General features: G+C 40.2%; 2 protein-coding genes across 2 annotated transcripts in view; one reads left to right on the top strand and one right to left on the bottom strand.

The window, feature by feature from the left end:
• The window catches only part of PLCZ1 (phospholipase C zeta 1), a 98112-nt gene that overhangs the window by 33610 nt on the left and 48343 nt on the right, over nucleotides 1-16159 (bottom strand). The gene's annotated exons all lie outside the window — the stretch shown is intronic.
• CAPZA3 (capping actin protein of muscle Z-line subunit alpha 3) lies at nucleotides 11720-12619 on the top strand. The gene has a single exon (XM_061124129.1). The coding sequence runs from the start codon at nucleotides 11720-11722 to the stop codon at nucleotides 12617-12619; it is 900 nt and encodes a 299-aa protein (XP_060980112.1).

The raw sequence follows: 16159 nt of genomic DNA on the forward strand, positions 1-16159 counted from the left end.
AGTGCTGCACTCAATATGACAGCAAATTTGGAAAATTCAGCAGTGGCCACAGGACTGGAAAAGGTCAGTTTTCATTCCAATCTCAAAGAAAGGCAATGCTAAAGAATGATCAAACTACTGCACAATTGCACTCATTTCACACGCTAGCAAAGTAATACTCAAAACTCTCCAAGCCAGGCTTCAACAGTACGTGAACCGTGAACTTCCGAATGGTCTAGCTGAATTTAGAAAAGTCAGAGGAACCAGACATCAAATTGCCAACATCCGGTGGATCACAGAAAAAGCAAGAGAGTTCCAGAAAAACATCTATTTCTGCTTTATTGACTATGCCAAAGCGTTTGACTGTGTGGATCACAACAAACTGTGGAAAATACTTAAAGAGATAGGAATACCAGACCACCTTACCTGTCTTTTGAGAAATCTGTATGCAGGTCAGGAAGCAACAGTTAACACTGGACATGGAACAACAGACTGGTTCCAAATAGGGAAAGGAGTACGTCAAGGCTGTATATTGTCACCCTGCTTATTTAACTTCTATGCAGTGTACATCATGAGAGATGCTAGGCTGGAGAAGCACAAGCTGGAATCAAGATTGCCAGGAGAAATATCAATAACCTCAGATATGCAGATGACACCACACTTATGGCAGAAAGTGAAGAAGAGCTAAAGAGCCTCTTGATGAAAGCTAAAGAGGAGAGTGAAAAAGTTGGCTTAAAAATCAACATTCAGGAAGCTAAGATCATGGCCTCTGGTCCCAACACTTCATGGCAAATAGATGGAGAAACAGTGAAAACAATGACAGACTATTTTTTTGGGCTCCAAAATCACTGCAGATGGTGACTGAAACCATGAAATTAAGACACCTGATCCTTGGAAGAAAAGTTATGACCAACCTAAACAGCATATTAAAAAGCAGAGACATTACTTTGTCAACAAGGGTCCATCTAGTCAGGCTATGGTTTTTCCAGTGGTCATGTATGGATGTGAGAGTTGGACTATAAAGAAAGCTGAGTGCTGAAGAACTGATGCTTTTGAACTGTGGTGTTGGAGAAGACTCTTGAGAGTCCCTTGGACTGCAAGGAGATCCAACCAGTCCATCCTAAAGGAAATCAGTCCTGAATATTCATTGGAAGGACTGATGTTGAAGCTGAAACTCCAATACTTTGATCACCTGATGCGAAGAGCCGACTCATTGGAAAGGACCCTGATGCTGGGAAAGATTAAGGACAGGAGCAGAAGGGGACGACAGAGGATGAGATGGTTGGATGGCATCACCGACTCAATGGACATGAGTTTGAGTAAACTCCGGGAGTTGGTGATGGACAGGGAGGCCTGGCGTGCTGCGATTCATGGGGCCGCAGAGAGTGGGACACGACTGAGCGGCTGTGCTGAGAACATACTGCATAGCGCAGGAACTCTGTTCCGTGCTCTGCAGTGAACCTACAGGGAGAAGGAAATCTGAAAGAGGGGATGTATATGTACTTATCGCTCATTCCCTTTGCTGTACAGTAGAAACTAATACACTATTTTAAAGAAACCATACCTCAATACAAATTTAAAAAAACAAAAAAAACCTGGTGGCCTGGGCTGCCCAGTTTAACTAAAGAAGCAAACCCTGTTCCTCAGGAGAATTGCAGCCCATTAGTAGCTCTCTGCCCAGAAAGACTTGCCCAACTTCAGGCTGAGGTATTAATGCTAGAGATTCTTCAAGACTGAGGGCATCCCTGAACCATCTGGATTGGCCTCAAACCTCGTCCTCACTGTGGTGATGACATACACCATCCCGTGAGGTACTTATGTGTGCTCAGTCATGTCTGACTCTTTTGCAACCTCATAGACTGTCGCTCACCAGGTTCCTCTATCCATGGGATTTTTAAGGTAAAAATACTGGAGTGGGTTGCCTTTTCCTTCTGCAGGGGATCTTTTTGACCCAGGAATCGAACTGGGGTCTCTTACTCTGCAGGCAGATATTTTACCAGCTGAACTACCAGGGAAGTTATAATTTTGGTAAAGAAGGAAAAGGAAAGCACAAAGAGTAAGCAATAAGGAGAAGAAAGATGAGGCCTGGGGAACACAGTGTCAGCAAAAGAAAAGGGGGAAGAAGAAAAGTGCTAAGCAAGGAAGGTTCAAATCTCGGTACTGAGCCTCTTAACAGCAGCCTCAATATTAATATAGGGTATTAATGTATTAATATCTTCCCCGTAGGATAAAACTGAAGATCAAAAGCTTTATATGTCAATTGTCACCAGCCCCAGGACGTGAACTAACTCCAAAGGAAAGAAAAGACAATACACAATTGCCCGTACTCAAAGTAAGAAATGGAATATTTCCTGCGATATCAATAAACAAAAGATATCATCAGTGATTTTAACCCTCCAATGTGAGCTGGCGGGGGGCTTCCCAGATAGCTCAGTTGGTAAAGAATCATCTGTAATGCAGGAAACCCCGGTTCAATTCCTGGGTCAGGAAGATCCACTGGAGAAGGGATAGGCTACCCACTCCAGTATTCTTGGGCTTCTCTTGTGGCTCAGCTGGTAAAGAATCTGCCTGCAATGCGGGAGAACTGGGTTTGATCCCTGGGTTGAGAAGGGAAAGGCTACCCACTCCAGTATTCTGGCCTGGAGAATCTCACGGACTGTAAAGTCCATGGGGTCGCAAAGAGTCGAGCAGGACTGAACGACTTTCACTTTCACTTTCTTTCAGTGTGAGCTGGTGAGCCCTGAGGGAACTCAGGAAGGAAAGAACACCTGCCATCAGACTGCATCCACTTCCCATGTTGAACCCTGAGGAGGATATGAAAACACAGGATAATGACCCCAGATAGCTGAGGTGCATATCAAAGGAATGATTTCAGTGAGCCTAGACTCATACATCTTTCTATACTTAGAAAAGCACTAAACTACTGATATCTGGGCTCAGATGGTAAAGTGTCTGCCTGCAATGTGGGAGACCCGGGTTTGATCCCTGGGTTGGGAAGATCTCCTGGAGAAGGAAATGGCAACCCACTCCCGTATTCTTGCCTGGAGAGTCCCATGGATGGAGGAGCCTGGTAGGCTACAGACCATGAGGTCGCAAAGAGTCGAACACGACTGAGCAACTTCACTTTCACTTTCACTGATATCTGGTTTTCTTTTATTTACAATGAACTTTTGACATTCAGACTACCTACCTTTTGTAAAATTTCTATGTAACCTGGGTCCCCCTTGCCTCCTCAGAGCAATTCTTCCAGGATTACTTTAGATGCTACCTCCCAGGGTCAAAATCCTAAAACTTCCCATCAAACAGAACATAACTCTCAACTTTTAGGTTGCATGTATTGGTTCAGTTGACAAGAGTATATTTGCAGAAATAAATTAATGTCAAATACAAGTCTGATCTCTCTAACTCTCTTAAATTTCTCAGTGTTTCTCCTCTGTTTTCAAGACAAAATCCAAACTATTGGCCTCCAAGGCCCTCAAAGACATGGTTTTTGCAACCCGCCCACCACCACCACCTCTTCCATGCACTTCACACTGTACTGTGCTCTGAATCAGTTACAGTATAAATACCAAGCCACCTCTTGCTATTGTAAAGGCTGTTTCTTCTGTCTGGAATATTGTTTTCTTTTTTATTTAAGTTGGTTGGGAAGAGCCTCTGGAGTAGGAAATGGCAACCCACTGCAGTATTCTTGCCTGGAAAATTCCATGGACAGAGAAGCCCAATATACTGCAGTCCATGGGGTCACAAAGAGTCAGACATGACCGAGTGACTGTGCATGAGCATGAATTTCTACTAATCTTCAAAAAAACGTCCTTCTCTCGAAGTCTTCCCTATGTCCCTCTGTGTCTCCTCCTCAGGTCATGTCAGAGAGCCCTACCTAGGATTCCTAGAAGATTCTATACCTGCTTCTCTACTGGGGTTTATTATACCAGAATAAAACCTTTACACATCCCTTCTAGAATTGTCTCAGATGCAAAGTCTGTCACTTGTTTCCCATATTCTTAGTACATATAGGACTTCCCTGTTGGCTCAGATGGTAAATAATTTCCCTGTAATAAAGGAGACCTGGGTTCAATCCCAGGGTCAGGAAGATCCCCCGAAGGAAGAAATGGCAACCCACTCCAGTATTCTTGTCTGGAGAGTTCCATGGACAGAGGAGCTTGGCAGGCTACAGTCCATGGGATCACAAAGAAGTGAACGTGACTGAGTGATTAACACTTAGTATGTATAAGAGTGTTTGACTGAGGCCTTCAGAACTTGATGATTCTGATGAAATAGGTTCATTTAATTGGAAAAAGGAACTAAATATCTCCCTAAAACTAGGGAGATCAGGAAAAGATGTCTTTTAAAATATATTACAGGAAATATGCAAAATCTCAGGGCCCACTGCAGGGAATACTACAGCTTTTCAAAATGTTACATATTAATCATTTACAGTTTACAACATAAAAAAAAAAAAAAGAGTAATGAAATCATCTTTATCCAGTTTACAAAAACATAAAAGTTCATTAAGTGGTTATTCTTTGCAAGGCATTACAAAAACAACTTTCCCAAACAATTTATGTATAATTTTAAAATATATCTTTCAGGGACTTCCATGGCAGGCTAGTGGCTAAGACACCATGCTTCTAATGCAGGGAGCCAGGGTTTGATCCCTAGTGAGAGAACTAAACCCACATGTCATGCAGTACAGCCAATAATAACTAAATAAATAAGTAAAATAAAAATGAAAGGTTCGAATAATTTTTTTAATTTAAGAAAAAAATAAAATATATATTTTACCTTAAACCTATGACCCCAATGAAAGTAGATACTTTATTCTTTTTTTATTCCCAAAGCCTATTACTGGAAGATGGAAATGGGAACCGTCTCCAGTATTCTTGTCTGGGAAACTCCATGGACAGGGGAACCTGGCAGGCTATGGTCCAAGGGGCCGCACGGGGGTGCAAAGAGTCAGACATAACTGAGCACACCCTAAATTAGAAGCCTAGTGATCATACGTTTAAATGAATGATTGAATCCAGGAGGATAAAAGAACATATTAAAATAATTCTATTGTTACTCATTCTGATAGTACACTTTAGAAAACAGAATTAAGGTCTTTCACGTTGTTACCATTTCCACTGCTCAGTTTGCTAGTAAAAAGATGAAAGGTTACTTAATAAATGACATTACAAGAAAGCTGATCTATCTGATGAGAAAGCTGAGCTATCAAAGCCAGAACTTCTAACATAAAATGTAGCATTTTAAAATTCTATCTGAGATTACCCTAAAAACAATGTATTCAAAATATAGTCTAAGAAATCTTATGACCTGCAACTTTTTCCTCAAACTCTGACATACTTTTCTTCCAAGGAAGAAAACTTATGATCTTTGGAAGAAAAGTTATGACCAACATAGACAGCTTATTAAAAAGCAGAGACATTACTTTGCCAACAAAGGTCTGTCTAATCAAAGCTATGGTTTTTCCTGTAGTCATGTGTGGATGTGAGAGTTGGACTATAAAGAGAGCTGAACACCAAAGAATTGATGCTTTTGAACTGTGGTATTGGAGAAGACTCTTGAGAGTCCCTTGAACTGCAAGGAGATCCAACCAGTCTGTCCTAAAGGAAATCAACCCTGAATATTCATTGGAAGGACTGATGCTGAAGCTGGAACTCCAATATTTTGGCCACCTGATGTGAAGAACTGACTCATCTGAAAAGACCCTGATGCTGGGAAAGACTGAAGGTTGGAGGAGAAGGGGACAACAGAGGATGAGATGGTTGGATGGCATCACTGACTCAATGGACATGGGTTTGAGTAAGCTCCAGGAATTGATGATGGACAGCGAGCCTGGTGTGCTGCAGTCCATGGGGTCTTAAAGAGTTGGACATGACTGAGTGACTGAACTGAACGGATATACTAGTTTAAACTAGCAAGCAACTTGTTCTTTCCCCTTTTCTTATTCTCTGTTTCCTTCTGTCCCTAATGCATGCATGCATGCTATCCACGCTAAGTCACTTCAGTCTTCTCCGACTCTTTGCGAGCCCATTCACTGTAGCCTGCCAGGATCCTCTGTCCATGGGATTCTCCAGGCAAGAACACTGGAGTGGGATGCCATGCCCTCCTCCAGGGGATCTTCAGGGATTGAAGCTGCGTCTCTTAGGTCTCCAGCACTGGCAGGCAGGTTTTTTACCACTAGCACCACCTGGGAAGCCCTAATGCAGATACAGTGATCAGAAGTACCTAAGACTCAGTCTTTCCTGAAGAAGGCCTTTGTGCATATCTTGGAGTCTAGCCTGAAGAAGTGAACTTGGGCACACAAGCTGCTGTGCAGAGGACACACTCCTTGCCCAGAGGACACACGGGCTCCAATAGCCAGTGGGGCTTGTGTTTCTGGGTTCGGCAGAACCATGGCAAATATAGAGAAACATAAGGTCTTGAAATTGAAAAGGATACTATTTCATATTCAGCCAACAGTGAAGACTGTAATCTAAGACTAGCTATGTGTATTGAAATGACAGGCGGTATTTCCTAAAATCAGCCTGAGCTGTGTTATGCTATACTTAGTCTATCAGTTGTGTCAGACTCTTTGTGACTCTGTGGACTGTAGCCCCCCAGGCTAATCTGTCCATGGGGATTCTCCAGGCAAGAATACTGGAGTGGGTTGCCATACCTTCCTCCAGGGGATCCTTCCTGCTACAAATTAAAAATAATGATTAAAAATAATTTTTTTAATTTAATAAAGGGATTTTTTAAAAAACTTAGAGAACTACTGCTCAAGTCAAGACTCAGTAATTAATTTTGGAAAAAAGAAGTTTAGAATATTTTGCCAGGGTCATGAAGTTATACGTGCTTTACTCAAATTTTATAATAAAATTTCACCCTGTCAGAAAGTAAATTCATGTACATTAACTATTAACACTGAGGAAATCAATAAATGTAATGTAATTTTCTCTATTTTTCTGAACAATCATGATGTAGCTTCAACTAAAATTTACTTGGTGCCTACTTTATGCCGCGCCTGATACTAGGTACATTCACAAATGATAACATTTAATATTTAGAACCATCCTGCAAAATAAATATATTAGTATCCCCATTCTGCAGATTAAGACATTTGCTCGGAGATTTCTGACTTGTCAATCAAGTACTGCACAATTAGGTTCTAACAGACTAAAGAATCTCTACACCCAATAAGCTTGCTAATGACAACAGCGCTGAGACACTGAGAGCCTTTGTGTTTGTGTGGACACCAAAAAAAAAAGATTCACTGTGATTCATTTTATTTGCTCTGGCTAATAGGTGTATCATTGCCGAGTGGAGAGATCAGCAACGTAAGTTAAAGCAAAAGAGTTGGATGTTTAAGCTTAATCTTGAGCTATCTAGAAAATTCAGTTAACCAATATACTTTCCCTAGGCATACTACTTAATCAACATTTTAATCCATATACAGCAATTTCACCTAAGGCAACAAAGTATTTTCTATTAGGAGAATTATTTAAATAGAAGTTAATGGTTTATCATAATCATCACCCTTGTTTATACATAATTGATGCTTCTAAAGTATCTGAGGTCATTTTAAAGGGGTTTTTGAAGTATCCTAAGGAATCTCTGCTCCTCTAATTTTTATAATTAACACTGTTACCGTAGCTACTTTAAAAAGGTTTTGCTAAACAAAATAGACCTTCAGCCTGGCTATGTCCAAATAATCATAAATTCCAATTAATGAGCTATTTATTTAATTGTTATACCTGTTGAACACTCTATATAATGCTTTTCAATACAGCTTACATTTTACTCAAGTGCATTTCAAAGACCTATCTCTATCTTGCAGCTAATTCAGAGCAACTTGAAAATCACTAAGATTTACTGTATTTCACATTAAATACAGATTCAACATATTACTACCTCTATATTGTGTTGAATGTGAATTTTATTAAACCAGAGAGCACATAGCTGTTTCTCCCTTTGGGCAATACCACTGGGGGGAAATTCTATGTGTTACGGCCTTTCAGAGAAATTTGTGTTTTTCAGGTGTGGTATTAGAAATTAATCAAAATTCTCATCGCTTACGGCAGCACGAGCTCGTTGGACCCATAGAAGCTACTCTGAATTCTTTGTCGTTTACAGCAATCTCCGGAGAAGTTCAGTTTTTCTTTTCTGAACCTCCTTTTTTGGTTAGTAAACCCGAGGACTAAATCTGACCGAGAGAAATGCTTGCTCCTGTGTTTCTGTTTATTTTCTGAGCAGAGTCACCAATCGCCTTTCTTCAGGACTAGCTCTTCAAGGATATTTACATGATGAAGAGATAGTACTACATTCCAGAGGAAAAAACAGGTTTGTTTACTGTCCAGGAAAATAACGTTAATAACGACACCCTCCGGGGCAAAGATCAGACAGGCTTATTGCCGGTAATAAAAGCTCTGGGTTTCCTAAGCTGGAGGTCCCTCTAGGTAATACATCCACTGTATGGGCACATGTCACCAGGCCCTCTTCATATCACAGGGCTGGGAGAAATGGCAGCAAAATGGTGATACCCTGGCAACTGGTATTTTGGGAGTACCAAGCTGTCTTTTTTCTCTGAACTGGAACCTGCCTCTGCAAGCATTCCTGGAACTCTACCAGGCTCACTGGTTAGCCCACATGTGAAGTAATACCAGGGGCTTCCCTGGTGGCTCAGTCGGTAAACAATCTGCCTGCAATGCAGAAGGCCTGGGTTTGATCCCTGGGTCAGGAAGATCCCCTGGAGAAGGACATGGCTACCCACTCCAGAATTCTTGCCTGGAGAATCCCGCGGACAGAGGAGACTGGAGGATTACAGTCGATGGGGTTGCAAAGAGTCAGACAAGACTGAGCGACTAAAACTTTCACTTTCAAAGTAACACAGGCTTCCCAGTTCAAGTTGGTTGGTAACAATTTCACCATAGATTGTATTATCTGGCTGCCCAGTTCCAAGAAACAAAATCATACTCAGGATGTCTACCTTCCTAACTATCTGGGTTGGCCAGTCTAGTATTCTTGCCTGATTCACCAAGAAATTTACTATCTTCTAGTAAAAAAACTCAGCTCTAACATGCAGCTTTTTCTTTTTTTCATGATCTTTCCATTCATCCTCTAGTGACAGAACTGAGCCAGGTTCCCTTCCTACTAATTCTTCTTTAAACAAAGGGAAGTGAAAGTCACTCAGTCATGTCCAACTCTTTGCGACCCCATGGACTTTACAGTCCATGGAATTCTCCAGGCCAGAATACTGGAGTTGGTAGCCTTTCCCTTCTCCAGAGGAGCTTACAGTATAATTCCTTGAAAATGAGTAAAATATGATTTTTCTCAAGATTGCCCACGCCGTCTATAAATCACTAACATCCAATCCAGTTACCATTTCACCATTTATATGATTTGATCTAATCAGATGACAAATCCTAATCTGATGTGAACATCTGTGTATTCTCAGCAGATTGTTCTAAGAACAGCAGATAACCTGGTATTATTTCAAATTTTATCAACAACTCATTTTCCCTCTTACCTAAATTCTTTCCATTTTGGTTATAAATATATCTAGCATAATTAATTGTTTTAATTTCTAAAAGACTAATCTTTCACATGTATTTTCTGCAGAAAACATACAAGTAGCTAACCACATTTCCCTATATTGGATTAAGTCCTTCCTAGGGTGGGATATGCAGGGGACGGATATTATCTCACCTTAAAAATATATTTCACATGTATAGTATTGCACCGTATATCTAATTTTTCAAGTAATTTCAGAGCTTTTTCTAGGGTAATTTTTCCACCTTTGAAGTCATCTCGAACCATCAACAAAAACCATGTAGGAGACACACCAAAAAAACACGTTAAGGAAATTCTCACAGAAAGTCATTAAGTACTTAAAATGACTAAAGAATATTTTGTCTCTCTTCAATTCAATGTTTTTCTTTTTCTTTTCAGAGGATAGTCCATCTCATGCTTAAGTAAGAAAATAATTTTATGGTAAATAATATTTAAAACAAATTTAAGTAGGTACTATTCAGTGCTAAAGGTATGAAAAGCCATAATAAAATAAGAATTGTAGGAAAAGAATAAAAATTAGCATTTGAGAAATCCAGCTATTACTTGGGAAATAGAGTCTATTTTCTGAAGACATGAACATCAAGATCTTTCTATCACTTGATCTCTCAGTGTTAGTTTCCTCATCTGAAAAGTGGTCAAATTAATACTTCAGTATGGGAGGGGCATTAAATGAGCTCATAATGTATCATTCAACATAGTTTCTGTTACTGAGAGTTCAATAAATAGTAACCATGTCTGATACAATTATTACCATTATATTAACCAAATGTCCAGCTACTCACATGCTTCCAAAAGCAACATTTTAAGGACCATCAGAAAGGGTTGTTTGTTTTTTTTTTTAATGCCATGGTGAGTGTCTAATTAGTATGAAGGAGAAAACAAAAATAATCAAGCTTGCTTTATCTACAGAGAAACAGCAAAATTTAGGATACTTCAAATTGAAAAAATAAGATTTGACAGTCTATAAAATCATGAAAAGTATCAGTAAAAATTGTTCAACAATACACTCATTTTCAGATTGTTAGAACTAATGGGAAGCCCTTCAATTTAATGGCTGTGACTTAATACGGCAAAGCTCATGTTATAAGAAAAAGATACAGGAAGCTAGGGAAATTAATAAAAAAAAAAACTCAGGATACATAAAGAAGGAAGCAGTTTACACTTAAATGAGAGAAACAAGCTCAGGAGTCTTCAAAGGGGATAAATCAAGAGAAAGGAAAGAGGAACAGAAAGGACTTCTGAGTGGATATTTGTTCTCCATATTTTCATGACCTGAAGTTTCGTTTCTCCTCACTTAGAAGCTTCTCCCCATTATGAGTTGTCACGGGTTCCAAATATAATTAACTCTGCCCCTTGGCAAGAAAGGGATTCCTTGAAACTCATCCGCTGTTGCCACTGCCCCTTTTCTAGAAAGAAAGCAGAAAACACAGTGGTTTGTTGCCTTTGTTCTTTGCAGTTAGCACAACACTTAAATCCCCCAGAGACTGTATGGAGGTTTGTGGTCTCTGCACTTCACTGCCCTTAAAATTTTTCTGGCTTCTTGCTTATGTTCTGACCATTTCCAAATCCACAATGTTTATAAGAGAGGCAACCCTTGCCGTCTGGCATTTTCCCATGAACAGTCATCATCTCTCATTTTATTTTTACTCTTTTGTTTAAACCCCTAAAACCTTTCAGGATAACATGCTTCCACTGGGTTGGGGACAGTTATTCTGAGGGCCTGATTACAAATCCCTGCCATTGTGGTCCCCAAAGGGTCAAAGAGCTTCCAAATACTCCCTAGAAACTCTGGGTTGCTTCTCTTAGATCTATGACCACCTATGCGATAAACACAGACACACACCACTTTATGAAGAAGGCTGTTCTGGAGGCTAAGTTCTTAAAAAATCTTCAAAATTCGTATAGCTGGTTGGCTGGGCACCACGCTGTCAGGTGACTGTCATGTTTTCCTTTGGGTCCAAACGCCCATTGTGATCTCATCGAAAGTTCCATACTTCACAGAGCAAGCTCCTTTATGACTTCACCAGGAGACTCAGAGCTGGCCAGACAACCTGTTTTTGGCATGGTCAGACATGGTAACCTTAAGCTTGAATGTTTAACACCTTGATGGGAAAGGTGCCCCATGGAATGTTCTCTCATCCTCTGAACACTGTCTATTCCAGAAGCTCTGCTTCTGCTGCAACCAAACATGTCACGTAGCACTCTGAGTAGGAAAGAGAAAGAAAAAGTAATTCGCAGACTATTGATACAGGCTCCTCCAGGGGAATTTGTAAATGCCTTTGATGATCTCTGTCTGCTTATCCGTGATGAAAAACTCATGCACCATCAAGGGGAGTGTGCGGGCCACCAACACTGCCAAAAATATTCTGTCCCACTCAGCATTGATGGGAATGCTGTCCTCCTGTCTCACCACAATGTCGTGGGCGACTACAGGTTTTTCGACTACCAGAGCAAACTTTCTTTCAAATTTGACCTGCTTCAAAACCAGTTAAAGGACATCCAGAGTCATGGAATCATTCGGAATGAGACGGAGTACCTGAGGACTGTAGTTCTGTGCGCCTTGAAGCTGTATGTGAACGACCACTACCCAAAGGGCAACTGCAACGTGCTGAGAAAAACAGTGAAAAGTAAGGAGTTCTTGATCGCCTGTATTGAAGACCACAGCTATGAAACAGCAGACTACTGGAATGGCCTTTGGAAATCAAAATGGATTTTCCAGGTCAATCCATTCCTAACCCAAGTAACAGGGAGAATTTTTGTGCAAGCTCACTACTTCAGGTGTGTCAACCTGCATGTCGAAATCTCCAAGGACCTGAAAGAAAGCTTGGAGGTGGTGAACCAAGCTCAACTGGCTCTAAGTTTCGCAAGGCTTGTGGAAGAGCAAGAGAATAAATTTCAAACTTCACTGTTAGAAGAACTACAGGAGTTATCGAATGAAGCTCTGAGAAGAATTCTACGAAGAGATCTTCCAGTGACCCGTACTCATATTGACTGGCAGAGGATACTCTCTGACTTGAATCTGGTGATGTATCCTAAATTAGGGTATGTCATTTATTCAAGAAGTGTGCTATGCAACTGGATAATATAAAGGATTGCTCCTGGTAACTGTCTTGATCTGATTCAGTTGTGATTCCGGGGGCAGGGGCGGGGGTGTGGGGAGGCGCTGAGGTTATTCTCCTAAAGTTGAGAAGCCACTAAATATGTCCATCACTTGGCAGATGTAAATTTTGGGGCGATTTTTGGTTTTACTTTGGGGGGGCATATCACACAGTTTGTAGGAACTTGGTTCCCCAGCCTAGGACTGAACTCGAGCCTTCAGCAGTTGAAAGCAGAGTCCTGACCACTGGACCGCCAAGGAATTCCAGATGCAAGTTTAAATTAGGGACAAGTCTTCCAAATCATTTTATTCAAGGAATATTTACCAGTAACTCAAGGAAAGGGTGATGGTAATGTGTTTCATGGTAGTGGCAATCATAAAGCCAGAAACATTTATTAGAACCTAAAATGACTTTGTAGAACGTGGCACCCCAAAGGATTAATATAGGTGACCAGGGATAAGGCTGTGTGAGTGTGTGTAGGAATGACTTTTGACTTTCTTTGTAACTGGAGAAGGCAAGCAAACAAGAGTCATTCTGCAAATGATAATTCACCTAACTCAGCTCACCAACAAGGGGGTAGATTTCAATCAGTGCCATTAGGGTTGGATGGTCCATGAAACCAACAAATGTCAAAAATCCAGCTCATATGAAGGACTACGGGACCCATGGCCACTCCCCCTCACTCACACCCCAACCCCTCACAAGAATCCAGAATTACTCTAATCTCCAGGCTTTTCTTCAAAGAATCAAGTAGAAAAGCTTGACTTCCAAGCTTATATAGTCTAGCTCTTGTGAAGTCATTTATATGAGAATTTCATCCTGAACCCTGTGCTAGATGATTTACAACAAATTTTTTGTCATTAGGTTGCTACTCGTGGTAACCCCATTTAATATGAGAAGAATCTAAAAATTGAGTCACTTAATTCATCCAGGCACATAGTAAGTGATGAGTGTTACTGACCCCTAGCACTCTTAACCTCTAGAGCAGGGTCCCCAATCTCCAGGATCTAATGTCTGATGATCTGAGGTGAAGCTGATGTAATAATAATAGAAATAAAGTGCATAATAAATATAATGTGCTCGAATCATCCTGAAACCACCTCCATCCCTGGTCTGTGAAAAAACTCTTCAATGAAACTGATACCTGGTGCCACAAAGGTTGGACTCCGCTGCTCTAAAGCATTGCAGCTCTCCGTGGAAGCCCGTTTCATTAAAAGTTGTGAACTCCACTCTGCAATGACTCAGGTAAGCATTCCACCCAAAGGATACCACTCCCAAGGGAACTAGAACTGATGGGTCGCTGTTTTCTAGCCAAGCAGTCCCCTCTCGCTTGTCCCAGCAATGTTACTGACCACTTTGTCTGTTCTTCAAGAATTCCAAATCTAAACCTCTCTACTAAGATTGCAGTTGAGCAGTACCTGGGTCCCAGCCCCACATCCAACTTATGTGGTAAGCAAAGTGCTTTACAGTTTGGATCCATGTAAATGAAAAAAAAAAGGTCAAATTCTATTTAATGAACAATGGAGCCAATGTTTAAGGTTCCTCTGCAAAAACGTCTAAATTTCATACCTCTCTTAATTGGTGGTATATCTTAGAGAATCTCAGGAGAGTGACCCAGGGTATATCTTTAAGACAACTTCCCAGTACCCATCCTCAGACTGACTTAGTAGGTCAGCAAATCTACATCTTGAGCAATTACAGTGATGATTCTGATACAAGGGGCTATAGGACCACATTTTAAGATATATTACTCTACTCTTAAAGTAACACATCTCTGCTTTCCATTTACTTAACTGAAATAATTTCCTACACAACTACTGTCCATTGAAGGCTACTTCTACTCCTTCACTGGATTCGCCACACACAGGCCAAAGACATCTGACTGCCTTCATTTACCATGTTAAAAATGTAAGGAAAAAAACTAAAGAAAAGGAAAAGTACTCTCACTGCACTAAAATATACCCATCTGACAAATTCTTTCACAGAAATCTGAATTGATATTATGGTTATATATGGAAGTAATGATATTCCAGATCAGTCCATCCTAAGACTTAATGTTTCATGGGACAATCACAGAAGCATTTAATGCCCAACCTAACACAGGCGTTTTTAATTTTTATTTTATATATACACATATCTCCTCCCTCTTGAGCCTCTCCCCATCCCCCATTCCCCACCCACGTCATCATAGAGAACCAAGCTGAGCTCCCTGTGCTATACAGCAGCTTCCCACTAGATATCTATTAACACACAGTATTTAAAATAATATTTACTGCTATTTCTGAACATAAAAGTCACATGTACAAATCATAAAAATGCTTAAAGTGTAAAGCATATTGGCCTATTTCCTTGCATACAATTTTATGGAATTGCTTTAAATATTAAGGATATACAGCATATAAAAATTTGTATCCTGTTCTTTTTATATAATTTCCTGTATGATATTGTCCCATGTCATTAAAACTACTTGAGCAAATAATTTTAATTATTTACATGATACTCATATTTTCATCTGCAATAACAAGACAACCATTTCTCTACTGATACATAATTTAAATTTTTAGCATTTTATTTGTTATTAATTAGGCTATAGTATCTGTGTATAAAGTTTTGCCCACATTCTACATTATTTCCCTTAAGATAAATTCCCTAAAATCACACATTGAAAAGATATGAACATATTAATGTTCTTAGTACATATTGCCAAATGGCTTTCCAGACAGATTTAACAATTTATACTCCCATCGGTAGCATAAGAGACCTCGCTAAAATCTTGGCAATACGGAATATCAAATTTTTTCTTTGAAAGGCAACCTACTTTAAAGTAAAACAAGTATAAAAGGTATTTCACTAACTTGTGCTCAGTTCAGTGCAGTTCAGTCGCTCAGTCGTGTCTGACTCTTTTAAGACCCCATGGACTGCAGCACGCCAGGCCTCCCTGTCCATCACCAACTTCTGGAGTTTACACAAACTCATGTCCATTGAGTCAGTGATCCAATCCAACCATCTCATCCTCTGTCATCCCCTTCTCCTCCCACCTTCAATCTTTCCCAGCATCAGGGTTTTTTCCTGAGTGAGCTCTTCGCATCAGGTGGCCAAGTTTGAGTTTCAGCTTCAGCATCAGTCCTTCCAATGAATATTCAGGACTGATTTCTTTTAGGATGGACTGGTTGGATCTCCTTGCTGTCCAAGGGATTCTAAAGAGTCTTCTCCAACACCACAGTTCAAAAGCATCAATTCTCAGGTGCTCAGAATTCTTTATAGCCCAACTCTCATATCCATACATGACTACTGGAAAAACTATAGCTTTATCTAGACGGACCTTTGTTGGCAAAGTAATGTCTCTGCTTTTTAATATGCTGTCTAGGTTGGTCATAACTTTTCTTCCAAGGAGTAAGCGTCTTTTAATTTCATGGCTGCAATCACCATCTGCAATGATTTTGGAGCCCAAGAAAATAAAGTCTCTCACTGTTTCCATTGTTTCCCCATCTATTTGCCATGAAGTGTTGGGACTAGATGCCATGATCTTA

The sequence above is a fragment of the Dama dama genome, chromosome 22, assembly GCF_033118175.1.
Source record: "Dama dama isolate Ldn47 chromosome 22, ASM3311817v1, whole genome shotgun sequence".
Lineage (NCBI taxonomy): Eukaryota > Metazoa > Chordata > Mammalia > Artiodactyla > Cervidae > Dama > Dama dama.